The 27,982-nt window shown below is 52.3% G+C and overlaps 1 protein-coding gene across 12 annotated transcripts; it reads left to right on the plus strand.

The window, feature by feature from the left end:
• Positions 1 to 137: 137 nt before the first annotated feature.
• USP28 (ubiquitin specific peptidase 28) lies at positions 138 to 27,982 on the plus strand. 12 transcript variants are annotated; one of them, XM_087778391.1, is made up of 27 exons: positions 187 to 227; positions 2,467 to 2,582; positions 3,645 to 3,722; positions 5,079 to 5,211; positions 6,462 to 6,573; positions 7,245 to 7,407; positions 8,318 to 8,404; positions 9,255 to 9,392; positions 9,831 to 9,904; positions 10,449 to 10,525; positions 10,915 to 11,063; positions 13,237 to 13,364; positions 13,535 to 13,630; positions 14,582 to 14,758; positions 15,950 to 16,164; positions 16,406 to 16,476; positions 16,806 to 17,034; positions 18,508 to 18,711; positions 19,279 to 19,418; positions 19,608 to 19,793; positions 20,704 to 20,799; positions 21,826 to 22,004; positions 22,099 to 22,177; positions 22,555 to 22,634; positions 23,773 to 23,896; positions 24,758 to 24,956; positions 26,210 to 27,981. In XM_087778391.1, exons 3-27 carry the CDS (start codon positions 3,654 to 3,656, stop codon positions 26,383 to 26,385), a joined length of 3,381 nt encoding a protein of 1,126 aa, XP_087634517.1. In that variant the 5' UTR covers positions 187 to 227; positions 2,467 to 2,582; positions 3,645 to 3,653; the 3' UTR covers positions 26,386 to 27,981. The 12 variants fall into 12 exon arrangements, with proteins under 12 accessions (XP_087634515.1, XP_087634516.1, XP_087634522.1 ...); XM_087778390.1 differs by lacking the exon at positions 2,467 to 2,582 and having other exon boundaries at positions 141 to 227; positions 26,210 to 27,982; XM_087778396.1 differs by lacking the exon at positions 2,467 to 2,582 and having other exon boundaries at positions 171 to 224; positions 26,210 to 27,982.

Here is a 27,982-nt window from a genome sequence, read left to right on the forward strand (position 1 = left end):
TCCTGCTGCTGGGCCGAGAAACGGGGAGCAAAGGCGCGGCCGGGCGAGGGACGCTCGGGGCCGGGGGGAGGGGAACCGGGGCCGGGGGGACCGGGACGGCGCGGGCGGCCCCCGCTCGGCGGCGGGGCCGGAACCGGCGCGGCCGCGCATGCGCGGCGGGCGGCGCGGCCCCGCTGGCCGGCGGCATGACGGCCGAGCTGCAGGCCCCGGGCGGCGGCGGCGGCGCGGTGAGGCGGCGGGGCGGCGGGGAGGGCGGGCGGGCGGGCGGGCGCGGGGTGGGGGGCTGCTCCCCGCCCGCCCGGCGCCGGCGCCGGGGCCGGGGCTGCTGCCGGCCCGGCCCTCCCGCCCGGGCACCTCAGGCCTCGGCGGCCCCGCTTCTCCTCAGGCCCGCGGCCCTGCGCGGGCAGGGGGTCCCCGCCCGGCGCCCGCCGCGCTTCCCGCCCTGTCCCGCGGGGCGAGGGTCCCGGTTCGCGTCCGGCAGCCGACCTCGTCTCTCAGCTCCGTCGTTACAGACGGGCTTTGCGCGGCGTTTGCCTTCCCGGCGCCGATGGGTTGTGCGGGAGGCGCGCCGTCCGCTCTGCGGGAACGGCACACGGGGGGCGGCCGCCTCACGACGGCCTCCTCCTCGGCGAGGAGCGGGAGCCCCTTTGCTCCAGTCCCTGTCGCTAAACCAGCACCTGCCGACAGCCGTCAACCAAACCCGTTGCTCGCGAACTTCAGGGGTCTGCGTTCGTTGTCTCTAAAAGGAGCCGAGCGCCGAAGGGGACGCGCGGCTCGCCGCTGCTCCGTGGTGCTCCCGGCTCGGCGTGTCCCGAATTGACACGGGCGCCGGCACTCCCCCGTAGCATCTCCGCGCTCTCGGGGTGCCGGGGGAGCGCTCCTGAGAGGCCGGCGCTGAAGGCGTGAGTGGGATAAAAGGTCTCGACCTTTTGGTTGCGCGTTTGGGAGCCGCGTCGGCACAGCAGCGGTTTCCCGCTTGCGCAGGGATGATGTCAGGGCGGCGCCTGGCGCGCGCGGGAGCGCGCGGTGACGGAGGAGGAGCTCGCTGCCCGCTGCCCCTTCCCTTGATGGATGTTGGTTTGTAAAAGCCTCGGTCGGGGATGCGGGCATTGTCCCTGCTGCCGCCTGCGGGTTCTTCACCCTCCTCGCGTCCGTTTTCCCCGCAGTGGTAAAAAGCACAGCTGAGGCGCGGAGGCCGAAGGCCGCGGCTCCGCGTGCCTCTTCTGCGCGGCCGCCGCCACCTTCCTCCTCCTCGCACGCTGTTATTTCTGGAAGCCCCTCGAACTCTTGGACCGCGCTCGCAGCGGTCCCCGCTCGCAGCTTCTCGTCAAAACAAACCGCTGCTGAGCGCGGTGAGTCACGTCAGAGCCAGGAAAACGGCAGAACCTTTCCGTTTCATCGCTTGCTGGCCGGCTGTAATCTCCCGTACCCTCCTTCCTCTCAGCCTCTTGGTTTTGTACTCATCTCCCGTTGCTGTAATTTAACACTAATAGCATTTTGGTTTGGGTTGCTGTTTTTCCGGCAGGTAGGGCCTTGGTTTGGTTTGGCTTGGTTTTTCGAGTGTGGTGTGTATTAGTAGTGGCAGCACGCTGGTGTTAATTACCAGCTCTGGAGCTTGTTTGAAAGCACCACGGCGCCTAACCTCAAAAAGCAATGAGCCAGACCAGTTATAGCAACAAAACCACGTGCGCTCCCCCAAAACTCAACAAGTTTGTTGCACAGAGCCTGGTTCCCGGTGGTTTTTGTGGGCTGCCAGTCGGCCCGCAAGCCTCTCGAAACTTGTTGTATGGGATAAGTCCTCCGCTGTTAATACAAACCTTTCTTTTCAAAGGCTGCATAAAATTGCGCTGGAAATCATGAGAATATTAAGTGGTGACTCAGAGCGGTGGATCAGTAATTAGCTTTTAGGGTTACAGCAGGCTTTGTTAAATCCTCCTTTTGGTGAAGCAGAAAAACCCCTGAAAATCATGCCCTGGCCTGCCTCTGATTCTGTTACTGTAATGCGGTTTATTAGGATGGGGTTTTTTTCTCCAACGGAAAAACACGCCCTGCAGCGTTAGGTGGGGTTAGCCGACGAGCACGCCGCTCGCCAAGGTAGCAAAATTAGCAACATGATATAAGTGGTTTGCCTTTCTGAAAGTATGCCTGTCCTGGGCCTCGTACCCTTGGCTCCTTATCGTGCGGTTCCTCGCCGTGCCCCTGGCTGGGCCTGGGGCTTTCCAGCACGCCTCGGCTTTTCTCACCGCTAAAAGAGTGCGCGGGATGGGTCGGGAGGGGTGCGTGCCCGCGCGCACGCGTGCTTTTTCTTGTAAAAGTTGAGCAAAAGTAGTATTGTAGGAGGGAATATCGCGAATAACTCGCCAGGGGAATTCCCGTCAAAAAGTAATCTAGGATTTTTTTGTTTTGTTTTGTTTTAACCGCCGGTACGAATGCGTGCTATCTTTACGGTATTTGTGTGCGGAGTAGCATCCGTCAGCGGTGCGGATGAATGGGCTCGAAGAAGTAGTTGGCTTGCTACTCGCTGGGTGGAACTTGTGCCCCGATGGCGTGAAAGCATCTTAAACTTTTTCCCGGTAACGACAGTAAGTAGAAACTTGAATTTATTTCTCTGCTACCTTGCCGGTTAAGATGAATTAAACGTCCGATCTTAAGAAGCTGGGATTCATCGAACTGTGCTGACAGCAGGATCCTAGGCAGCCTTCATAAATCAGGCATACGCGGTACAGCCCCGGCTGTTTTTCTGTTGTAACCTCCTTCCCGTGCGATGTGCAACGCCGGCATTACGGAGCTGGGTGTCGCAGCGTCGAACTTCGGCCGAACTGGGCCGTTGGCGGCGGCAGCTGAACTCTGCCCGCGAAGGGGGGGGTGGGACGCCCGGCATCGGGGCTCGCTGCTGGAGGGGGCTCCTCGTAGAGAGCTGCCGCCTCGATAGCCGGTTGACCCAAGTTACTCGTGGCTCGGTAAGCACAGTGGCCGCTCCTGTGGTAAGCCGAGGCTGTGAGGATTTGATAAGTCCGTTAAAGAAAATTTCGGTACTCGTCTTTTTTTAAGTGGTCGGACCAGTCAAAGAATAGGTTGATGGCCGTGGCTGAGAGCCTAGAGTGCGTATCTCGCCAAACCTCGAGTTGCCTGCGTGGTGGGGGAAGGAGAAGCGAGAGCAGCCTCTCGGGCCCTTGTTCTGACACCTTATTGTCAGCGAGAAACGACGTGCACAAATGGCAGGCGCGGCCGGACTTAAAATAGCCCCTCGCCGGTGCCCCGAGAGCACGCGGCCTCCTTATATGTCCCGCTGCACATGCCGCTGCTCGCTGGGGGAGGGGGTGCCCGTCCCCGTCGCAGGTGCGGCGCATCCGACGGCGGGGATAGCGTTTCCTCTCGGGCCCGCTGACGCGCTCGCGAGGATACAACGGATTGAACGTTAGTCTGTGCGTTTGGGGGGGGGGGGGGGGGGGAAATGGAGCGCGGTGTTCGAGCTGATGTCGGTGTCGCCGTCAGGCAAGCCTGACTGGGTTTTTGTGTCAATCTGTCAGTAAAAAGGAAAGAAAGAAGCAATACTCCACTGAGCCCTCGGCAAGCCTTGCGGAAACAGCTCGATGCCTGTCCTGGTCACCTTTTCATATGAGCTCTCTCTTTCTTGCACGTAGGACTGCCAGATGCTCTTAAACCAGCTGAAAGAGATCACAGGAATTCAAGATTCAGCTTTCCTCCATGCGGCTCTAAAGGTTTGTGCCTGTTGTCGTTGTTCTGTGTGAAAGGAGACCTCTGAATTTGCCCCGAAAGTCAGGCAAGTTCAGGCTCTCTCAAAACGTCGTGCACGGGTCGGATGTTCGGTGACGTGTCAGCGGGCTGATAACGAGCTAGTCCTCGCTAAAATAGTCAGCGGGCGGGCCTGTGAAAGCGATACAGCGTGTGCTGCGTGGAGTAATTTGGTTCGGCCTGTAGGAGGCGAAGGGTAAATCCTCCGCTGTTTCTCTGCCCCTCGCTTGTGCTTCATTCAGGTGTACCCGCGAGGCACACGGGTACGCGAGGCCAGCGTTTGTTGGTGTCGGCAGGGAACGTGCAGTTTTGGGGTTCTCGTGTATTCATCCCTGTCTGAAACAAAAACCCCATGCTGAGTTGACAACAGTTCGTTTTTCTAACGGTAGACCTTAAAATCTGTGCCGCAGCAGCGGGTGCTATCCTAAAACATTGTAAACATTGCCTGGAAGTTTTGCTCCTCCGGGGCCGTTATCCCTGCATTACGGTAAACACAAACTTGGTGGGTCAGAGCAGGTTCTTCTCCATGTAAACCGCTTCAGGAGTTCTGGACAGCCGCAATAACGTCGGGAGCTTTGTGGCTGGTGGTTGTCTTGTCCATCACCAGAACGGTCGTCTTTGCGCCAAAGTGAAGGGACGCGGGAATCTCAGGTACTTGGAGAAGCAACGGTTACCTGGAAAGATTCCTCCTCGTAGTGCGTGTTGCAGTATTTCTAAATTGTGGCATTAAACTGGCTGCAACCGCGTCAGTCCGGAATCGTCAGACGCCATCCATCCTCTTGAGATGTAGCAGCAGGGCGTGAGCTGTGCTGAAAATATACAGAGAAAGAGGCTCGTTTAAGGAAATTCTGAAATGTTTCATCGAGAAGTACTATGCCCAGGAAACGTCAGAAAAAATTTAAAGGAGTTTAGCCTGTAGCGATGGTCTGAAGAAAGCCCTACCTCGGTAAGAAACACGTGTCTTGAAATCCACGGAGAGTTTGATTCCTGCGAGTCTCTCCTGGTGGCAAAGTACCCTGTCGTGCTTCAGGCCCGCTGCGACTGCTCGAATCTCTTGTGAGGGAAGTGAAATTAGTTAACGGAGTCTGCGTTGTCCTAGTAATAAAGCCAAAGTGCTTTCTGACGGAGAAATTCAAGCCTTCGTTAATTTCGTTTTTTACTGCTGCTTGCCACCAACAGATAGCTCTCTCCCGTGGCCAGAGAAAGCAAAGTTGGCGGCGGCGTGCCTGTCTCTGCCGCGGGTGCATTGAATGTCATGCAAATGTAGATGAAGTAACCCCGGCGCTGTGGCTTTTTTTTTTTTTCCCCTATCGTTCTGCTAGGCTGCTAATGGAGACCTAACGGAAGCGGTCACCTTCCTGACGGAGGAGCACGCTCGGGAGCCGGCTCAGGACGCGGCCGCTGCAGAGCCGTCCGCTTGGGAAGGGAGCGCTGTGGGCAAACAGCTCCCACAAAGTAAGTGGTTTGTCTCTGCTCGCCCTTACGGTTTCACGTGTTTCGGCCCGAGCCGAAAGGGGAAGCATCGGTCCTCCCTCCTCCTGCCAGCGAACCCCTCCGGCTCCTGTCCTGGCGCTGATCTGGTTTTGCCAGTGCTCGCCGCTTGCCGTGGGACAGCCCAGGGAATTAAACCTTCCTGGTGAAGGAGAGCTGCTTCCGAAGGGGAAGTGACTTAACAGTGTTTTAATAGTGCTTGTAGGTGACGCGTCGTGGTTACGAAGCTGTCGTTTTAAACAGCTGGTCTTGGCTAACACAGAAAACCCAGAAAGCTCCTAAAGCAGAGCAAGCAGGAGAGAGAGAACTGAATCCCTGTCAGGGATGGTACATTTCTTTCTAACGGCATCCGCTGGCAGAGCGGGCAAACTGAGTGTTTAGGATCATATGGTCATGAAAACTTAAAATGGTGTTTGAGCTAGCAGTTTGACTCCCTGAAAAATGTTTTTGTAGACGTTACAGGCATTGGCAAAAGCCTCAGTTTGGTACACTGAGATGTGAAAAGCGGGATTGTAGTCTGAGGTAGCCGAGAATAGTTTCCTTAAACCTTTTTGCTAACGACGCATCTGTTAACTGGAGCTTTCCCGAATGATGTTGTCGCCGGACAGGTTCGCAATGCCAAAAATCTGTGCTGGGAGCTTTGAAGCAACACCCGGCACAGCGCAGCTGCCCTTTGTTCCACTGTATGAGGCTTCCACCTCTTCCAGAACTCCTCCTCTTCCTTTCTCCTTCTTTTCTACGTAGCTAGTACGTGAAACGACTCATAGCTGAGCATCCTGACCCGAGTGAAGGAAGGCGATTCTGCGTGATCGTGCTGGTTTTATTGAAATCCTTTATTTCTCGAAACAGCGTCAGTTGTTGACACCGACGCCAAGGCACAGGACATATAAGCAGCAGCTGACGTTCCGGTTCCGTTATGTCGAGAGATTTGAAATGTTCCCTCAGGCTCTGAATTTGGGCCTACGGAAATCTGGCCAGTACCCAGCTGCACGGTCTGTCCTGTTCTCCTCATCCGGCCCACTCCATGGCTTTTGAGGTTTCCTAGCACGATCCAAACTACAAGCGTTTGTAGTTAAGGCTCGAGCTAGAAAATTATCGTCTGTCAATTGAGAAATCGTATTTGCGAAGTGTAACGTTTTCCAGAAGTTCCTCTTAAAGAAAGCGTTTGCCTGCTCCTGCTGGAAAACTGATCAGAATGCTGCCTCCGCTTCTAGATGTTACTGCTGCACTTACCCCTGACAACAAAGATGACCTCCGCGCAGTCGACGCCTTCAGACCACTGGAATCGCCAAAAGCTCAGGCTGCAGAAAGAGACGCTGCTGAAAGGTCAGTGGGTCCGTAAATTGGTTTCGGTTTTCCCGGGTATGGTAAGCGGATTCTTAAGCTGGTAACTGCAAAGCAAACATAGATCACCTACCGGATGTATGCCTGCTGCTTTTCCAAGGTGCTTGGGACATTATTGCCTTCTGGGTAGTCGACCTTCGCTGCTGGGGCAGCGCTGCAAAGCGATGGTTGGACTAGAAAAAGGGGGTTTAGCTGTGGCCTGGTCAGTCCCTGCCGCCGTGCCGCGCGACAGGGCGCTCTGCTGGCATGAGGGCACCTGTGGAAGAAGCACCTTGAAATCTGTGTCGATCGATGCACCTCGCGCCAGTCGCTGCGTAGCTGCCTCCTTTTTATCGCGGGTTGGATTCGCCTCCGTTAGCGACTACGGGCGCCAATTTTGCACGCAGCTAGTTCGTGAAGAAAAACGTGCGTATCTTATTACCTTCTTCCGTCGTTCCAAATTGTCTTGCGGTCGTGTTTTCCGTCCACCTCACTTGAGAGTCGCAACCTTTCTGGAGTCGGCTAAGACATCTGTTGCCTGTTGCGCTGGGTATCGCCCGACAGCGCCCGGCCCTCGTGTCCCGCGTGTGGCTGGAGGGGAGTACGATTCCCGTAGTGCGCGAGAATCTTTGTGAGATGGTGTTTTACAGCACGGTGTGCATCTCTTGTGACAGACCGCAGGAGGCGCGTTCCGCTGAAAGCAAAAATCGCTCCAAAAGGAAACGCTGTGAAGTCTGGGGAGGGAACCCCAAGCAGAATGACTGGAGAAGAGTGGGCGACTGGCCCGTTGGAATGAAAAATATTGGCAATACGTGTTGGTTTAGCGCTGTCATACAGGTAAATCTGGTAGAAAAGTTCTGGAGTTGCTGTGGTCCTGGGGTCAAAGTGTCCATCGGTTAGAATTAACTGCGCAGCAGCTCTGTGGAGTGCTCGTCCCGTGCAGATGGGCAAATGTGACCGTGCTCAAACGAGACTTCTGTTTTTATTTGATACGGTTGTGATTTATTCTGGGCGTGCACGGAAAGAGCCAAAGAGCAGTTGAATAGACTTTGCCTAAAAATAGATCGAGGCGCATCGTCTGTGTGTACGTACGTGGGGTTTTTTTGGTGGTGCAGCGATGTCCGAATAAATGCTTACTGCGCGACAGAAGCTTGACTGGCAAAGTGGACTGATAATTCAATTTTACTGCAGTTATTGTTGGCTCCGTAAGACGTGGTGTATCACATTCCAGCTAATGGGATACACTGGCGTAGATGCTCGAACAAATAAGCGACTAGGCGGCGTGTATTGTTAGTGATAAGCTAAACAAGAAGAGACAACAATAAGTGGAACCGAGCAGATATGTCTCTCCTGACCGTTTCGCGTCAGCAGATAGACGTGGATCAATTGCGTGTCTCCGGCTTTGGGGGGAAGTGAGAAAGCTTCAAACGGGCCCCTTTCTCGCTGTGCCTTGTTCCCGGGCGCTTTCTCGAAGCTTGCCTACGCGGAATAGAGTACTCTTTGCTAAAATGGTTCTGTCTGTCCTAGAAATGGCAGGATGAGATTGTGTTCTTTGGTGGGTACGAACGAGCTGGTCCGGCGCACAGGCTGCTCGCTCGGTCAGTGTTCAGTTAGTAACGCAAGGCCATCGGAGAATTAGAAGTTAACGGAAAAGCTGTCGAGTAAAAGAGTGACAACGGGGCGTGAAATCGCAGTGAGCCAAATCCTCGCAGGTGCTGACTGGTCTTTACCTCTCCTTTCCTTTCAGTCGCTGTTTCAGCTGCCGGAATTTCGGAGGCTGGTCCTTGGGTACTCCCTCCCTCAAGACGTGCTTGAAAGTTGTCGTAGTCGCGCTGTAAGTTTTCATCGAGTCACGCTGTGAAGCTTCCCTCTTCCGCGGTATGCTGTTCTGCTCTTTCTCTAAGCGGATTTAATTTGGGGCCATCCGAGACTCCTGCGCCGATGTTAACGGCCTTCAGATTGTCAGGCTGCGGTAAAGACAAATTTGGGAAATGCTTTTCCAAGGCAGAATCACCGCAGAAAAAAATCAGATGCTTCTCCTAAAGCTTTCCTCTAGAGCTTCTTTCGAACTGTGGTGCGGGGAGAAACTTGTCCCATAAATCTTCTTTGTTAGCTCCAGATTGTTCATTTGTTCGCACGCACCACAGAAGCGCTGGTATTTGAGCCAGCCTGAAGGTCCCTCTAGCCCCGGTACCTTCTGAGAGCGCTCAGCAGGAGGCGCTTAGGAAATATTTGGAGAAAGAGGCATACGTAGAATTATCCTCCGCTTGTTATATCGTTCTAGCTTGCGGCCGCCGCCGTTTAAGAGACTTTTGCTCTACTGCTTTCGTGTGTGCTCTTGATACTCTTAAAAAACCCCCAAACTGCAGGCAGAATAAGATTCGTAAATTCACCAGGTTTTGCCTTCTGTTTTAGCAATTGTTACTTCTGGCGCTTTTTTCTCTAACGGTTTTGTTTCGGTTAAATTCTTTCTCCCGCGCATCCGTCGGGAGAGCAGATTGCTTCCAAGAAATGACACCGCGTGTCTCTCTGCTTTTGTCCCTTTTAACGTCTCCTCTTTCCTTGGTCGTTAGCGTACCTCTTAAAGGTATGTGCACGCAGTGTTCTGTAGCCCTTTGTTTCAAGATGCTGCTTTTTTTTTGAGTTGCAGGAAGGTTTTGGCTTTTCTTCTTTTTGCGATGCAGGGAAAAAGAAATATTGTGTTCATGCAAGAACTTCAGTGTCTGTTTGCTTTAATGCTGGGGACGCGTCGTAAGTTTGTGGACCCTTCTGCAGCACTGGAACTCTTGAGGGATGCGTTTAGATCCGCTGAAGAACAGCAGGTAAAACCGCCTTAAAAAGCCTTTTGCTTTCTCCAAAACAGCGCTCGCAGCCGCGGCAATCCTGTTTCGCTTCATCCCGCTATTACTTTCCGAGGCCTCTTCCCATGTTTGTCAACTGACAAGCAGCTGTCCCTGTGTCATTTAGGCGAAATGTACGTGCTTGCTAATTAAACAGCCAGCGTAACAGTGCTCTACCCAGTGCCATCTGGGTAGTTGGGTAGCGATCGCAATAATTTCCTCTGATCTAGTTTTCAGATGAGCAGAGTGTTCATTATCGGTCTAAATCAGCACAGCACTTGAGTTTCACACTTCTTTCGGCTGGGTAGGTACAGCAATACCAGTCGGGTTGTATTCCAGTAGGTTCGTGAAACCAGTAGACCGCGAAAACGCTTTCTGGTTGGTGCCGCGTCTCACTCTCGACTTCTGTCTCTCTTCTAGCAAGATGTGAGTGAATTTACACACAAACTACTGGACTGGCTGGAGGATGCGTTCCAGCTCGCTGTGAACGTCAAGTGAGTTTCCTGTGATCTCGGGAGTTTGACCTGACGCTGAGGAGAAACGGGTTTTAAACGCGGCGCCTCAATAAACGAGAGGGCTTTACGTGAAAGGGCGGAGTAAACGAAGGAGAGTTTGTTGTTTACCGAGGATGATGTCCCTTAAGCTCGAAAGATGCTTGTGAAGTGTCACACGTACGTTTTCTGTACGTAAGCGTGGGACTTATTCAATGCCGATACGGCCTGCAGAATGAAAAAGCTTTTTAGGGGAACTCGGCAGAACTGGGGTACGTGAAAGATCTGGGGTTTTGGACCTACGTTTCAAAAGGTAGTGCCTTAACTTCCCCCCCCCCCCCCCCCCCCTTCCCCCTGGCCGTTGCAAGTCTTATGATAAGCTTTTGAGTACGGAAACAGGTAAGAAGCTTTCTCTGTATGTTGTGCTTGGATAGAAAACTTTACTTTTGACTGTAGAAGATTCCCAGGCAAAGGCTTAGATTATGACTTGGGGCTTTTTTGCAGCCTGCAGCTGCAAGTGAATGTGTGCTTTTTCCTTCTGAAACAGGAGCCCTGGGGACAAATCCGAAAACCCGATGGTGCAACTTTTCTACGGGACTTTCTTGACTGAGGGTGTCCATGAGGGTGAGTGAAGGGTTTGGTAGATTCACGTTTTAACTCCTTGGAGCGTGTTGGTTTATAGCAGTGATGACGTAGGATAGCGTTGCACGTTCCCGATGAAATTGTCTAGTTCTCTAAACTTGCAGATAGTCGTCCTGATAAAGTTGTCTGTAACGTTTAGAAAGTCTCTCTTCTGAAAAGGTTAAACACTCGCAAGCGCTCGTGTATTTGAAAGCACTTGTTTCTAAGGAGGCCTACCCTGACGGAGGCGTATACAGCGAGCTGTATAACGCGGTTCGGTTCTTGCGAGTAGTGCCTCTGACTGGCGCTGACGACAAACTCTCTTGAGTCAGCCCGAGTTTTTTTGTTCTCTTAAGTTAGTTCACGGGTTTTGTATCGTTTCCGTCATCCAGGCAACGCTTTTTCCAAGATCGAAGCCTTTGGTCAGTATCCCCTTCAGGTAAACGGTTATCGAAACTTGAATGAGTGCTTGGAAGGAGCCATGGTGGAGGGAGAGATGGATGAGGCGACGGCATCTCAGTCGGTGAAGTATGGACAGGAGGTCAGTTTTACGTTTTGTTTTTGAGCTTTTGCTTGACTGCTGCAGAAAAATGCAACACGCGTAGCGCAGGGGCGTCTCGGTATATTTCGATAACTTTAAATGGCAATTGTAAACATCGAATTGAATACAAAATATTTTCTGGATACCTGGAATCTCGCGTAAATATATGCTAGCCTTACGGGGCGAGACGCAAAGACTTTGCTTATCCATAAAGACGTGTTGCCCTATATAACCGGTTCGAGGAGTTTGTTTTTAAATTGAAAAGGCAAACATCTGCTTCTGATGCAAGTGTGATAAAGTCTCTCTCTTTCTGTTGAAGCCTACCTGTACCTGAGTAGGGGGAGAACCACTGCCTCCATATTTTCGGAGGGTAAAAGTACAGTGCTTAACTCCATGGTATGCCATTTGGAATTTGTATGTGTTTTTTTTCCTTCTCGTTTTCACTCTTACCTTCTGACTGTGCCGATTTTTTTTTTCTCTCTCTCTCTCTTTTTTTTTTTTTTTTTTTTTTTTTCCAAATCTCGCGAATCGCAAACCAATCATGAAATACTTAGTTGCAGCGAAGTAGAAAGTGAAGGTGTACCATTACATTCAGCATCCTACGTGTGTAAGAGCAGCTGAGGAGTTAGCTTAGAGAAAGACTGGGAAATACCAGTTAAGGAATTTGCCAAGGTGTCTGGTGTAGAGGGGGGCAGGGAAAGGTATTACAGTTCTGCGAGAACGTCTGAAAAATGTGTCGCCGTGGTTTAAACTAGCAAAGGGGAAACGAAGTCTTGGGCGGGTAAGCCCTGTCCGACTCCAGGCTCAAGCGTTTGTTTCTGGCTTTCCTGGTTCCTGCCTGAAGCTGTTCAAATGCGTTTACAGCAGATGTAGGTGAAACCGATGTGGGCTGGTGCCGGAGACCAAGGGACGCAGGGAGCTAGTCGGGCAGGTTCTTCTCCATCCAAGCTTTTTAGCTCCTCCAAATGCTCTCCCGAAAGATAAGGGAAACTGGACTGATCGTGGAGATGTTCTAATCCTTCTTGGTCTGTACGGATAGAAGGAAAAGGCTCTGGCTTTATTTCTGAGAAATCTGACTGGAAAAACTCTGCATCTTAATTTCACTTCCTAGGATGTCGTGGCTAGAGGACTGCATGATAGGGGACATAGAGAATAAGGTGCATTTTGTCTTTTGAGAACGTAGGTGAGTGTACTGAAGCTCAAAGCATCAGTGGGATTAACGCGAACTTGCATTTCTCCTAGATAATAGGTGTGTAAATCACCCCTCCCTTGGTTTTATGTTCCCTTGTTCTGAAGTGATGGCTCCTTCTCAAAAAGCTCTGCTGCCTCCCGGCCGTTTCCTTCCGAAGCTTTTTAAAAATAATAAAAAAGCCCACGCCTTCACTCTAAATATTTTAGATCTACAGATGTGCTGTTGCGCTTTGGTGGGGAGCAGATTTATTGTAGCAGGACCTCTGACACATGAGTCCTGCAAAGGGAAACGAGCTTAGTATGCTCATCCTGAGTCCAGCAGGGAGCATTGTCTGGGCGGTGCCATGCTCAGGTAGGTGAAGGACGCTTCTGGCTGTGGGTGCTGGAAGTGTTGGTGAACCCAGGAAGAGAGAGAGGAAGGGTAAATTCCACCGAGAATTTTTCTTGCAGCATGGCTCTCTGAATCAGTTTACGAAACGTACAGAAAGTGGGTTTCTTCTCTGAATCTCCTAAACTGAATCGTTCATAAACAGGCTGAGAGAGGGTCAGGCATCGGGTGCTGCTTAAGGACTTCTGTTTTGTTCCTCATCATTGCATGTCATCTACGTTAGACAAGAACCCTCTTGGAGGCTCTTAGCTGACATCCAGAGTTTGCGCAGTGCCTGCGAATTTTGTAAAATTCAGTGCTGGACCCGTTAATAATCCATCGAGCCGGATGCATCAGGCAAAGAAAAGTAACTTTCTGAAAGCTATTGTGAGGCTTTCTCACGGTAAAAATGTAAAATGGAAGCGGGAATTTTAATCACGTAAAACTTGGCTTTCTGCCTAGTCGCTCCGTAAACAAAATATCTACTAAATCAGTATTTAAAGACAAACGGACGTTTAGGATCAGTCTGAAATCACTTAGGATTGGTCTAAAACGTGCCGTTTCGCAGTCATCCTAAAACGAGTCCCTTTGGGGGCCTTTCTGCTTTTGTTACAGCGCTGGTTTACAAAACTCCCACCAGTACTGACCTTTGAACTCTCCCGATTTGAGTTCAATCAGTCACTGGGACAGCCAGAGAAAATTCACACCAAGCTAGAATTTCCCCAGACTATTTATATGGACAGGTGAGTTGCTCGCTTGTACGGTATGTTTAAGGCTATTGCTTTACTGTAATTACAGGAATTAAAAAGGTTGTACGGGTGGGCAAGGAAGGATTCTGAAATACGTCTGAAAGGTGGTGGATGTTAGAAGTAAACGAATCTCACGTGGCAGGGCTCTGTATTTCTCTGTTTAGGTACCTCTACTGCAGTAAAGAGCTCATTCAGATGAAGAGAGAAGAAATGAAGAGGCTGAAGGAGAAAATGGCGATTCTGCAGCAGAAACTGGAAAGGTAAGTAGTCGGCTAGCTTTATTTTCTTGCCCTGTGGCAGCGTGGAAATGCTTCCTTTCGAATGAGCAAGAGAAACTTGTAGAGGAAGGGCAGACAGAACCGGCTTTGTCCTGACAAGCGTGGAGTGAGGAAGTGTGTTTTCAAAAACGAACTCGTGGTTTTGATGGTTTCTGAATGCTACCGATGCTGTTACAAGAATAAACCCTGTAAATGGTACAGTTGGCACTGCCAGCTGTGTTGGCACGTTCCAGTGAGGAAGCCCAGTAATACATTGAAAAGAATCTCTGTTATTTTTTACATTAGATGTCCTCTCCAGCTTAGCGTTTGGCTTTATTTATTGGGGAAGGAAGCTTAGCGTTTGGCATTATTTATTGGGGAAGGAAGGGGATCGATAGCGAAGATCTGGTTCGTGGACAACCAGAAGATTTCGTTTTCCCAGTGCTTTGCGTAAGAGTCCTGTTAACGAGCGTTAAGCTTGCTTGCGGTTTTTAGTTTTAAAATGACAGCTCTGTGAACAAGCGACAGGCAAAGAGGTGCGCGGTGTGGTAGTAGCCCTGGTGGTCTGGGCTCGGTGAGGTTCGGGTGGGCGTCACGAAAGCCGTTTACGTTTAGGCCCGTGCGTAGCGTCCTGCGGGGTCTGGCCGGGCCGGAGTTAATTGTCTCCGCAGCCGCCGGTTTGGTTCTGTGACTAAACCAGTGCTGACAGCACACCACTGCGTCGGCTGCTGCTGAGCCGTGCCCCGCAGCCTCGAGGCTTTCAGGGTCCGCTGGTGGGAGGTGGTGAGTGCGTCCCTTTGCATCAGCTGGGTTTTTCCCGTCCTTCCTTTGCCGATGGAACCGCCTCCAACCTGACCCAGGAGTTTTCTTCCCTGTTGCGCTTCTGTTGTCCCTGCGGGTTTAACCAAACGGTCGCATCCCTTCATTCGTGCAACACCTTGCGTTTTTCTGTAGGTACATGAAATACGGCTCTGGCCCAGCCCGCTTTCCGCTGCCTGACATGCTCCAGTACGTTCTCGAATTCATCGCTACAAAGCCAGCTGTAGATTCTTCTGCTCGGGGCTCTCGGACAACGCTCCTGCAGTCCCCAGCCGAGCCTCGTGTTCTGGACGTGCTTTCGCAGCCGAACGGGTTAGTAAACAGAAATAAAAATAATTCTAGGAGAACGCTTTGCCTTTCAGCTAGATGCTCCTGGTTCGCAGTCTAAAACTTGAGTCCCTCGCTACAAGAAAGACACTGAGGTGCTGGAGTGCATCCGGAGCAGGGCAGCGAGGGTCTGGAGCACGAGGCTGGGGAGGGAGCGGCTGGGGGAGCTGGGGGCGCTCAGCCTGGAGAAGAGGAGGCTGAGGGGAGCCCTCAGCGCTCTCTGCAACTGCCTGAAAGGAGGCTGGAGCCGGGGGGGGGGGGGGGTCGGTCTCTTTTCCTAAGTAGCAAGCGATAGGATGAGAGGAAACAGCCTCGAGTTGCGCCAGGGCAGGTTTGGGTTGGGTATTAGGAGAAACTCCTTCCCCCAAAGGGCTGTCAGGCCCTGGCCCAGGCTGCCCGGGGCAGGGGCTGAGTCCCCATCCCTGGAGGGATTTAAAAGCCGGGGAGATGCGGTGCGCAGGGACGCGGTTTAGTGGTGGGCTCGGCAGCGCTGGGTTAACGGTTGGACTCGATGGTCTTAAAGGTCTTTGCCAGCCTAAACGGTTCCACGATTCTAAAAGCGGATTATTTATCTGAGCACTTGCGAGCATGATGCTGTACTGTATGAATGCCTGTGCAAGTAGTCAGTCGCTACTTTGCTCGTAGTTTGGTTCTGTTTGTGTAAATATAACGCTCCATCTAGTCTGGTCTCTTCCCTTTTCCAAAAGCATCACCATATTCCTTGTCGAAGCAGCAATTCTGAGTTAAATTATGTGCTCTTTTTGGTTAGGCTACGAATTTTTTTTGCTTCATCAACCAGTAAATTACTGCAATATTGGATTATTACAAACCTGGCCAGCATGGCTGGTTTACGCTCTAAATTAAGCTGAGTAAATACACGAGTTTCTCAGCAGTAAGGGAAGGAATTTTTAGAATAGCACATCGTGGCTCTGTGCTTACAGAGGTCTGCAAGAATTTTAGCTTTTATTTGGCCGATACTTTAGTTGGGTCTGTTATGGGAGAAGGACATTTCAGTGTGCTTGTCCTGTTTACGTTTTTGTGCCATCCTGGAAGGGAAATCCTGCTGTGGCTCTGGAGTGATTTTTGTTTGGTCTATTTCATGCTGTTTTCCAAAAAGAGAAAAAACAAGAGAGAGGCTGAAAAACCTGTCCACCGCTCTTGGGTTTTGCTTCACAGCATACTAGAAAGGAAGGATACTGGGACTGAAGATGCGGCTTTCTTTTTGGCAAATCCCTCGCCGCAGCAAAAATCGAGCACGCCGCTCCAGCCTTCTGGTCCGCCAGCAGAAATGTCTGAAGGTCCGGCTCCTCACGTGGTTTCCGAGGAAGAGCTGACCCTTGTTCGGACATGTCTGCAGCGATGGAGAAACGAGATCGAACAAGACGTGCAAGGTCGGCCCCAAATGTATTTGTTGTGGTTTTTCTGTTGAATGCCAGCCTGATTTCCCCTCCGCTGCTTCAGCTGGATACATCCTGATCCACAGCTGATCTCGTGCAGGCTTCAGCCCTGGTGTTAAGCGTAATTGACAGTTACTGCGTGGCTTCAAACTTTTTGAAGGGAAAGGGGCCAGAATAGCCTGATGAGTACTCCTTAATTTTTATGTATTTCCCTCATTCGTAATGTTCTTGGCAGATCTGAAGGAGTCTATTACCAGGATCAGCCTGTCCATTGAACAAATGTACTGTGACCCTCTCCTCCAGCAGGTAAGAAGGGCAGCTTCGTTAGGTAAATATTAAACCGATGTTGCCAATGCTGTTTTTTGCTAGTAGCTGTCAGTTTAAGTCGTCCACTTTACTGTGTTTTTAAAAATCCCAATGTTACGACGAAGGAGAGAAAGGATCCCTTATGAAAATCTTGGCGCTTTTTCCCTTAGAGGTCAGTCCTCGCTTAGTAGGAAATTTACCATCTGAACCGAGAGTCTCGTACCAGGCTGCGGCTGTGAACGCACCTGCAGCTTTTGGACGGAGGTCAGACTTCAGTAAATTCATTTGCCAAAAGTACGTCTGAAAACTACGTCCATGTGAACTTGCAGGTTCCCTACCGGTTGCACGCTGTCTTGGTGCATGAAGGGCAAGCAAATGCTGGTCACTACTGGGCCTACATATACGACCAGCCTCGAAAAAGCTGGCTCAAATACAACGACATCTCAGTGACAGAATCATCGTGGGAAGAATTGGAGAGAGATTCCTTCGGAGGCTTGAAGAATGCCAGTGCCTACTGCCTGATGTACATAAGCGATAAGGTGTCCCGCTTTGTTGCAGGTACTGGAGCCAAAACCGCTGGTTAATTCGACGTTTGTGTATTACCTTGTCTCTCTAGCCTGCGTGATCGTTACGTTCCTCAGCTTCTCTTTGGCACAGCTGTCTTTGGGCAACGCAAAAATCTGCGCCCCAAGATTACTTCTATCAAGCGAAGTAATTTGCTCCGTACTCGATTCGTTTCTAAATCCCTGATAGGGTTGAAAACTGCAGAAAGAACGGTCCTGGTGAGATTCGGTAGGGTACTTGGTGTATTACTAACGTGTATAAATATTCAGGCTCCCCCTTGGCCGCTTCCGACGTGCATCTGCTGCTGGTGTTTTTCGCTTGGACTCTTTACATAGTTTATAGGACAGCGTTTCTTTTCATAGGGGCGTGTGAAACACCTCCTACTTTTATTTCTCCTGGTTTTATCACGCTTTCTGACTTGCTGGCTTGTTTTTTAGTGATACCGTTACGCTGAACCTACGCGGGGCTCTCTTTTTATGCAGCCTTTCCTAGTGCATGCGTTATTGGTAACAGCGGCTTAGACTCGCAAGTATGTTTGCAGTGCCAAGGTATAAATAGCGATGCGGAGAAATTATCGTGCACGTGGCACTATACATGGCAAACAGCTGTAGAAGAACCTAATAATTTCACGCGTGGTTCATTTTGATGTAATCAGTAGAAGGAAACAATGGAGAGCCGTCATTCTGTTCATTGCTAAATATGGCTGATGAGGATCTGGAGGCTGTTCTTTGTCTGCCTTCCTATGACAGTTCCGTTTCTGAAATGAACCCATGATTCCCCCCCCCCCCGTTTAATGCGATTTTGTTGGTTTTTAAAGATGTTTTGCTTTTACAGTGGGTGCGTAAGAATTATCTTGTGCAGAGAATTGCTGTTTGCTTTTGATACATTTTAAGACTTGTCTAAAGCTGATACTGCTTGAGGTTTTGTGCTCTTTTAAAACTGAATACTGAAGTAGATCTCAAAAAGTGCTGAGAAATACCAGCGTGACACTCGTGCTACGGGATCCGTGCGGTTCCCTACCTTTATATGCTGTGTAGTGTTGTAGATACGATGTCTCCAGCTGAATTGTGGATTTTGCAGCTATCAGTAGTGTAAATGCCGTTCTCCGTATAACGGTAGCCCTTGAATAAGGATGTATCTCTGACCTACTGCATCAGCAGGCGCCGTTTCTGGAATTTCTCTGTGAGAAATGCCATCCAGTGGTAGAACCAAAGCGGGTTTTCTTTCAGATAACTCTCTAGATTTGCCTTTTTTTTGGTGTTGGTTTTTTTTGGTGGTTGTTTTTTTTTTTTGGCACTTTTGCTTATGAATCATCTTAAATCACAAAGCTAGTAGAAAGTTGGGGTTTTTTCCCGTTTATCCCTCGGCCAATTTGATCGTGGCTTTCCGTAAAACTGCGTATTTGTTTAGTCCCTACTGTCCTGCTGCCGTGTGTTTTGTTATACGCCAGTCCTGCGTTTCTTCCAGACGAGGACGATGGCTCAGAGGTCGGACAGTTTCAGAAGGAAGTCGAAGCCTTGCCCCCAGAGCTGAGGCACTACATCCAGGAGGACAACTGGCGACTTGAGCAGGAGGCAGAGGAGTGGGAGGAGGAGCAATCTTGCAAGATTCCTCAGATGGAGCCTTCACCTGCTTCTGAATCGCAGGACCTCTCTTCTGAATCAGGAGCAGGTAATACCACGTCTGAATCTGCAAACCGTGTTGAAACCGGTAACGACCAGCTGGTCAAAAATACCACCGTGTTGGAGCCTTGCATCAATTTCTAGATATCTAGGAGAGACTGTTGATGAAGTAGCAAAGGCAGCTGGTGGAGGCTCTGTCCTGGCAACACGAAAGGCTACTCTGCTGGTTTTGCACGTGCAAAAGCCTTCCAGGCTCGTCACCAGAAAGGCTGTTTCCATTCGTTTAATCATAATGGGCTAATCTCATTTCGCTTCCAGGCTTTTTTTTGCGCCTTTTTTTTTTTTTTTTTTTTTTTTTTTTTTTTTTTTAAATAACGTAGAGTAGAAAACGTTCAAGCGCTGTTCCCTGGAGCGGGAAAGCGTCGCTCGGCGATCCCTGACGGTGTGTGCCGTACCCGCTGAAAAGGGGTATGCACAAGCTCACGGTGCAATGCCTTCACCGCTGGGGTGAACGCAGCAGCTGTTTAATCCCGCACAGACAAGCCACAAAGCATCTTAAAACGAGAGAGAAGTCTTGCGGTTCGTGCTCACTACTACCACACCTCTGTCCTGACAGATCAGTCTTCGGTCTGCGAGCAGAGCGTGCGCTCTCTGTCCTCCGAACACGCCATGATCGCCAAGGAGCAGACCGCCAAGGCCATTGCAAACACTGCCGATGCCTATGAAAAGAACGGTGTGGAGGCAGCTCTCTACGAGGTAGGAGCTGGGCCCTGGCCCAGGGAGCAAGCCGTTCTTGCCTTTTATTATCCCTCTTGAGAGACCTTTGCTCTTTCCGCTTCTGTGTGATTCTGTAGCTGTGCCACCTTTACCTCGGTCCCCTTTTGCTTTCCTATATTTTGCTTTGGGTTTTCTTACTCCTTTTCTTGTTTTTCTTCTTGGCCGCAGCCCAAGGAGGTAGAGCCAGTGAAGGCCCAACCGGGAGAAACGGCATTTACGGTTCAGGCAGAGCCACCACAGGACGCTAAGGAAACAGAGTCCGCTGCCCAAACTAGCTCGCAGGTCTCTGAAGTGGAAATCCCCAGCGTGGGGAAGATTCCCGTTAGATCCGATGCAGACGGATATAATGAGGAGGTACAGATCCCAGTGCAGGGGTTGATTACTGCCGGTCATTAACCTGGAACTTTGCAGTTAGCTGGCTTTGAGCTTTCCGAAGACGGGGTAGGGTAGCAGTCTGGCATGGCAACCACGTTTCCCACTGCGGAAGGGAAGAAGGCCAGACCAAATCGTTCAGCAATTTCGTTTCTAAAAGCCGTCAGAAAAGCAGCTCTGTAAAAGCATTCGATCGTTAGATCTGCACGCTGTTCCGTTAAGTCTTCTTTCTGGCACAACTGGATCAAAATTGATCCTAGTGGTATTAATGTATTTACAAGCCTCTTTACGGTCTTCAGTTGCCGTTTCGACCCCTCTCTCGGAGACCGTTAACCGCTAATAACGCAACTTACGGCACCCTAGCTACTGATTTTTTGCATCTGACCGTTTAACCGCACCCGTACACGCTCAAGCAGTGTTTTGGAAGGTCGGTCTTTTTCGCAAGCACGATCGGGTTTCACATAAATACCCAGACGTTTGCTCCTCGAGCGCGTTTCGTACGCGCTCGCGTGAAGTTGGCACAATGAAACGCTCTGCTGTGAGGCGCTGCTCTCGTGTGCGTATGGCTTAAGAAGTTCGGAGGGGGTACGGAGGGGATACGGCTGGTGTGCTTTACGGTCTCGCTTGTCGGATCTACAGATTCAGGGCTGGGATCGACCAGCCTTTAGACCTTTCGGTGCTTAAGAAACGCCCTGCGTGTGAAGTGCACGTGGTAGATGGAGTAAGCGGTACGCAAGGAAATCACGGCGGTGGCTTATTCCGCCTGCGTTCGCACGATTTCCTGCAAGCCTTATCTTTCGAAAGTGTATTCCTTTCTTCACCGTGCCTTCTCTTCTTTCCCTGTCTGTCACCGTTGTCCTTGCTCTTGTTTCTCTTCCTGCTTTCGTGGTAGGTGATGCTGAGTCCAGCCATGCAAGGTGTCATCCTGGCTATTGCAAAAGCCCGCCAGACCTTTGATCGAGACGGGTCTGAAGCAGGGCTTGTTAAGGTATCTTATTTGTTTGCTAAATCCAATCGTGTGGGTATCTGTTTGCGCGGAATGAAGAATCTGTGCTATATTGACGTATCAAGAACGCGAAGGGAACGATTTGTGCGGTTTTTCTTTTAGTTAGCGGCCTTTCTGTCCTGCGTTTCTGTTTCTGCGCTCTTATTGTGGCAACGCATCCTTCGGTTCTAAACAATTTTCAGAGCTTGTGAGAGCTCCCTCCTCCCAGGAGAAACAACCGCCTTTTTTTTTTCTCTTTTTTTTTTTTTTTTTTTTTTTTTTTTTAAACTTTCCACTATTTTATTCTGCTTATCCTTTTAGCATTGGTAATTCTCTTGATCTGGATTATAAAAAGCAGACTTACTTTGCCTGCCTCGCAGAATCTGTTGTCTAGGTCCTCGGCGTGGTCGTCAGAAAACAAACCAGCGCCTGTCAGATTTTTTTTTTTTTTCTGGTCCTGAACATGCACCCTTGCTGTGACCTCTCTTGTAAAATGTGTCCTCAAGAAACGCGGGTGTTGAGCAGAGGGATCTGAAAGAATGAACCCTGCTGAATATCGAAGCTGGCGTTAGATTTTACAGGCGGGTAGACTTAACCGAAAATGCCGCGTGGCAGAAATCTCCCGTGCTGTTCATCTACAGGAATATCGATCACAAGATAGTCTGGCGCTCGCGACGGGTATAAGCGTATTGCGATCGATTGTTTGCAACCTCAGCGCTTGCAAGAGGATTCCCAGCGCTGTCCAAGGCAGCTGTGTGCCCCCCGCTCTGAAAGCCACGTAGACACCTTGGCGCTTTTGGAAAGCGCACGCCCCGTGCCTGTGGCTTGCCTTGGTGCGGATGCCTCTTGTTTATGGTTCCAGGTGTTCCTAGGCTCCCGCCCGCCACTAGAATATAACCAAGCAGCGGCGGCTAGGTATCGTCCACGGGAATCCCATCGTTCCAGGGCAGGTTTAAGCTTCGTATCGGCCGCGGTGGCGTTCCCACGGGCAGAAGAGCGGACGCGTTAGTACGTGCGTTTCGTTGGCAGGCGTTCCACGAGGAGTACTCCCGGCTCTACCTGCTTGCCAAGGAGACGCCGACCCCTCAGAGCGACGCCCGGTTGCAGCACGTGCTCGTCTACTTCCTGCAAAACAATGCTCCCCAGCAGGTGGTGGAACGGACCCTTCTTGAGCAGTTTGCGGACAAAAACCTCAGCTACGATGAAAGGTTCGTGCCGCGGATTCCGAGGTGAGGCTTGTCTCATCTGGAAGCAGCCGGGGCCGTCGTTCTGATTTTCTCCCTCTCTGCTTGCGCGGAGCAGGTCAATCAGCATTATGAAGGTAGCGCGAGCAAAGCTGAGAGAAATCGGTCCCGACGATGTCGACATGGAGGAGTACAAGGTAAGGGACCAGCGCGCGCCGCCTTTCATCCTTCACGCTGTCGGAACCGGCGCGGTCCAAAGCGGCGCGTGGGAAGCGGGGAACGCGGCGCGGCGCCAGCGAATGCAGCAGCGGCTGGCGCGCCTGTCGGCAGCTTCCTTGCTGTCCGAAGCGCGTGCCTGCAGAAGGGTGCTGAAAGGGAGGAAGAACGCGCGGGAAATCTCCTGAGCTTTGAGGAACGTCTGTGCGTTTGGTTGTTTGCGTGTCGCTTGTGAGAGGCGTTTAAAGCCTTCACCGGGTAAAATCCGACGGGCTTTTGAGTTGCGAAGGAGTGTAAAAGGCGCGCGTGCGCGTTACGGGTGACGCTGACGCTCTGCTTTCTTGCTGCTCCTCAACAGAGATGGCACGAAGACTACAGTCTTTTTCGCAAGGTGTCAGTTTACCTGCTGACAGGCTTGGAGCTGTACCAGAATAGACAGTAAGTGGCTTCGCGTTGTGTGTTGGAATAAGATAAACTGCAGCCTAGAAATAGAGGCCGCTTGGACGGAACAACTTCTTTTTGACCCGTGACGGCCAGTTTGAGTTCGGTCTTGCCTTTGAGGCCGATGGGCTTTCGTTTTGGCTTGCTAATAGCCGTTTCTTGAATCCACAGCCAGCCTCGGCTCACAGTTTAAATGTTGTGACGAGGTACTAGCTGGTTTCTCCAGAGTTGCCCGAATTTTTCCCTCTGTGAAGCAGAGCTTTGTATTTTCATTTCCAGAGACGGGTTTGCAGGAATGATTGCCACCGCTGGTTTTTGGGTTTCCCCCCCCCCGCCCCCCCTTGGACTCCTGTATTACAATTAAACTGTCTTGAATTGGACGTTATACTTTGTGTAAACGCACACTTTGGAGTTCTCTAGACTCTTAGGAATTTTAAGAGGGCCTTTCTTTCTCCCTACTGTTTTAGAACCCGTATTTTACATAAATAGGGCAGTATGGAGGAGGACGGTGCCATTTTATGAAAGGCTTGTAGTTCGAGAAGTGATTTTTTCCAATCCGGAAAATAAACCGGCTTTCAGAAACGATGCATTGGATTCTGGAAGCCGAATTGAATTCTGAGGTGGTTAGCAGCGATGAGCCACCAAATTCAGGTGGGCAAATTGACAAGAGGCCGGGCGAGAGCCCCTTAGAGCTTCCCTGAAACGACCCGGTCTCTGTCAGCTGCTCTGTTTTCGCACCGGGGGGTTTATAAGCTGGAAATCGGCGAAGGAACGGAACACTTTACCTCCTGCGCCGCTTTGAGCGCTCTCCCAGAGTGCAAGGTTCCCAGAGCCATACAAAAAAAGGTCCGTGCCGGCCTTCACGCTCGGGCCAAGTTGTACAGGAACTCAGCTTTGAAGGGCTCTCCCCGAGGCGCTCATTTGGCACGCTGGGCCAAAAGGAACGTTAATTACTTGACGTGGGGCATCTGTTCCTTTATGCGTCGGCAAGGAAACAACGTTTTTCCTGCCGGGCCCGACGCTAGTTACCATTCGGGCCAAACGGAAAACATTTCCTGAGCTAACGAGGCCGAGCGCGCTGCAGTTGTGACCCCGGCAGAGCCCGCGGGCTGGGGAGCTGACCCTCTTCTCCTAGGTACCAGGAGTCGCTCAGCTACCTGGTCTACGCCTACCAAAGCAACACCAAGCTGCTGGTGAAAGGAACCAACAGAGGAGTGAACGAGCCGCTGATCGCCTTGTACAGAAGGAAGTGTCTCCTGGTTCGTATTGAGGAGCTCTGCGCTCGCTCCTAGAGAGGAGGGGAGGGAGCAGCCTGGGTGACGTCGGCTCCCGTGGTGCGGTTCACCCGCCGGCTGCTCGGTGGGCGCCGCCCAGGGAATCGGACCGTACCGTGGCCCCTTTTAGGAGCGCGCCTAATTAGCGTGCTGCGTTTTCAGGGGAGGTTTGGACGCTGCCGCACGTGCTCTTGGGTTTTCACTCGGCGCTTGCGCTGTTAACTCCGTTGTTGCATCGTTTTCTGTCCATTCGCTTCCTCCCCCCCCGCCCAGTATTCATTTCTAACGTTAGTGGCTTTCTCTCTCTGAGCAAGAGATGTTGCCCGCTTCCACAGGGGGCAAAAAACAGCATAAAAATGAGGTTTCTTTTCAGTTCACGCTCCACGGTTGCCGAGGCCAGCGTAACCGTCTCTCTCGTGCCTGTTACCGTGGCTTCTGCCCCTTCCTGGGTACCAGCAGTAGTATGGAAATCTGGGAGATGATAATTCAATGCAAGAATGTGCAGCAGGGCTCTCGGGGAGGCTGGGTGAAGGCGGATGTGGATCTGGGCCTCTTAAAACCAGAATTACAAATAAGCTATATGTACTCTTTACATATACGTAGTAAATTACATATAGGCACCTACATATATATATGTATATATATTTACCGGTTTGTTTTCTGTGGCGTGGTGTGGTCCCTGCGATTAAAGGTGGCTACTCCACCAGAAGCTGGCGCCTGGTTCTGTCGGTCTGTGCGTCTCCGCACGGCCGTCGAGCTGCCTGCCTGTCCTGACCGCACGCTGGTTACCTGAGGTCCCCGCTGGCTTTTCACCGGTCTGTCCCCTGGTTCTCCCTCCTCCCCTAGAAGCTGAACGAGGTGGCAGCGTCTCTGTTCGTAAGCTGTGAAGAGGCTCGTGTGGCAGAGGGCGTTAGCATCCTGAACGAGCTGATCATCCCCTGCATGCACCTCATGAACAGCTTCGAGATCTCCAAAGAGGACCTGGATGCCATCGAGGTCATGAGAAACCGCTGGTGCTCCTATTTGGGACGAGAAGACATGGACGGTAGGGAACGGCTGCCTGCCTGACCTTGTCGTGCTGTTTGTGGGCAGGGCGGTGTCTGGAGCTGGACCGGAAAGGAATGAAAGGACCGTCAAAACACTGCCTTAAATTCCTGGCCTTTGCGCCGTAGCACGTTCGGGCGTTTCTGACTGCGAGAGGAGAAGCGCATTTGAGTCATCCGCTGAACTACGTTACAGAAGAATTTAATCTTCTTTTGCGCTAAAGCTGCAGAGGGAGGGTTCCTCTTCCCTGAAACGTGCAAAGCGAATTTCAGAAGAACGGGGGCTTAGCGTTTTCTAGGCGCGCTTTGCTGTTGGCTTGCCTTACTGAGCGGAGGGCTCCCCGTAGATGGCAGGAGAACGCCGGCAGGCTGAGGTGCGGGGGCGTGCTCCTCTTCGGGAGGGAGGAACGGGTTCTATCAGTGGCCCCAAACATGGCCAGAGTTGCAGAAGACTGGATGGGGGAAGCAGATGCAGGGGATCTTTGCGTTTTGAAGAGAGGTTTGTCACGTTGTGGCTGACCTTTGGTTCTGGGTAGCCGTTCTTCTTCTCTATTTCCTCCTGCAGCCTGGAGTTGGGCTCCCACGACTCCTCTCCCGTCGTTTTTGTTCAGAGAAATTGGGTTCGACCCCCTCGGTCTGTGTGTGAAGGCGTGGGGAGTCAGTACAGGGGTTTTGTCACGAGCAAAGGGCAAGCTTGCCATAGGAAAATAAGGCAAAACCACAGATGTTTATTCTCCAAGTACCGTTGTAAGGAATAGAGGTTGGATAGATTTCTGCTAACAGGCAAGTTTCCCATTCGCGGGCTCGCCCAACGGCGTTTACGTACACGGAGGATCTTGAGGGAACAGGAGCAGGCTGCTCGCGCCTCCCGGATCACCTGAGCTCGCTCGGGCGTCGCCCCTTCCCGCCTGCTGGTCTTTGTCCGAAGGTGCCGGCCTTTACCGCCCGGTCCGGTGGCATTTCTGCGGCCGGCTCCTGGGCGACGGTCCTTCGCCAGGAGCAGCCAATGCCCGCCGAGGTCCGAGACGCTACAGGCCGTAACATCAAGTTAGGAAGGCGTGCTCCGCTTCACCCACACGCGAAGGCCGTATTCGAGCGTCGCCGCGCGACACGTAGTTGCCTCTGACTTGCCAGCCAGCGCTCGTTCTCTAAAAGGCGGCGCAGCTTTGCAGCTCATGGCCCTGGAGCCCTCTGCCGTCTGGTCTTTCACTGTTGCCGTGCCGCTGACTGGTTTTCCTCCTCTCCCCCTTGACAGCCAAGCTGCAGATGAAGCTGGGCGAGCTACTCCCCCGGCTCCTCGACTGCTCCACCGAGGTCGTTGTTCTGAAGGAGCCCCCGAAGATCCGGCCCAACTCCCCCTACGACCTCTGCAGCCGGTTTGCAGCCGTGATGGAGTCCATCCACGAGGCCTCGACCGTGACGGTGAAGTAGACCGCGGACTCCCCGCCGCGGCGCGGGGCACGCGCTGCAGACCGCCTGCCCGCCCGGGGTCCTCCCGTCGGGCAATGCGTGAACGGGAGAGGGAAGAGGAGGGGGGATTCGGATTCAGAGCCGTGTTCTTTGTAAATGCGAACGAATAAAAAGCAGTATTGCGCTTTTGAGATAAAACGTGCGGCGGTAACGCCGAGGACCTGAACCACGGCACTAGCGTGACGCGGCAGGTCCCTGGCAGCACCCCACCGCTGCCGTGGGGTCCCCAGGCCGTCTCGGGAGGTTCTTCTGGTTTGGCAGCTTCCTAGACACACAAATCCCTGGGCCTGCGACGGCAGCGGAGCAAGAGGCCGGCTCCTCTGGCGAGCCGGGCCACGAGCTGTCCTTGCTCTGTCAGGCGCGCGTACGTCCTCCCGAATGATTCGCTACCAGCGGTCGTACGCTCGGGTCTCGCCGAGCTCCCGCTCGCGGGAGTCCGAGGGCGTGACGGGGAAGCAGAGGGGAACGGCGGCTCACGCTCGCCGTCGCGTGGGCAGTCGTGCGGGCAGCTGCCTGTTCCGCTCAAGCCAGGCGGGCGTTTGCCTTTTGTGTTTTAACCGGCACAAGACGACGCGCAGCAGCCTCCCTCCGAGAAAGGCACAGGCAAATAGCGGCAGCGACAAGGGACGGGGCTGTAGAGATCGTCTCCCGCGCCGTCGTGCGCCAGCGATGGCTCGCTGGGTAAGGGAGGTCAGGCCACGCCGAAGGGTCTTCCCCTCTCGGACCGGGAGGCAGACTTCCCTCTCGCCTCTGGGGGATTTTCGGCGCCGGAGCAGCGCTGATGGCAGCTGTGGGGGCCAGAACCGGCTCCTTTTTTGGTGGTGGTGGGTTTTTTTTCTTCGCTGACTTTCTGTAAACGTTGTGCCCCGTTGGCCTTTCCTTTGGCGGGCAGCCTGTTCCCTGCGTTTGAGCTGCGGCAGTTGTTTTAAAATGTTCCGAGTAAGCGGAGGGGGGATCCTCTTTGTTAGGACTATGCAGATTGTTCTAAAAGTGCAATAAAAGCATCCGTTCTACGTTAGAATGAAAAAGCTCCCTCCGTGGTTTTATTTCGCTCCGGTGTTACGCCTTAAGGGTCCTCCTGGCTTCGGTGCGGAGAAAGGGAAGCGGAGGGGAAAAAAAAAAAAAAAAAAATCATCTGTGGGCACAGCAACGCAGAAACCTCCGCAGCCGGAGGGGGCTCCCGGGCGGGCAGGACCGCGCGCGCGCTGGCGAGCTCGTCGTGGGTCCCCCGCGAAGACGGCGGAGCAGCGGGGAGCTCCCGGGCCAGGAATTCCGGGTGCTTCAGCAGAAAAGCGGGTGAGTTTGGCGACTCGGAGCGTCGCGAGGCTGGGAGCCGGCGCGCGGAGAGGCGTGCTGGGGCGAGGCCGGGAGTCCTGAGGCAACGTCGGTGTCGGCTGTCGATGCCGGGAGGCTTCTGCTGAGTCTTGGTCTTTGGAGCGGGGACTCCTCTGGAGCCCTTTCCCCTTGCAAGCCGCTCCGCGTGAAGGCGGCGGGGTTGGAAGAGGGAGTCTGCCGTTCCCCAGCAAGCGGCGGTAAAGAAGCATTCACGTTAAATTAG

Source organism: Nipponia nippon, unplaced genomic scaffold, assembly GCF_047370975.1.
Source record: "Nipponia nippon isolate SJK-2023a ecotype South Korea unplaced genomic scaffold, ASM4737097v1 scaffold_43, whole genome shotgun sequence".
Lineage (NCBI taxonomy): Eukaryota > Metazoa > Chordata > Aves > Pelecaniformes > Threskiornithidae > Nipponia > Nipponia nippon.

What these genes read in the sequence shown, in the direction of transcription:
- USP28 (XM_087778384.1), top strand. Translation starts at nt 2,430, where the DNA reads ATGCGTGCTATCTTTACGGTATTTGTGTGCGGAGTAGCATCCGTCAGC. An exon ending in GTGCTTTCGCAGCCGAACGG is followed by an intron (nt 14,759 to 15,949) that starts GTTAGTAAACAG and finishes TTTGCTTCACAG; the next exon opens with CATACTAGAAAGGAAGGATA. An exon ending in ACAGAAGGAAGTGTCTCCTG is followed by an intron (nt 23,897 to 24,757) that starts GTTCGTATTGAG and finishes CTCCTCCCCTAG; the next exon opens with AAGCTGAACGAGGTGGCAGC.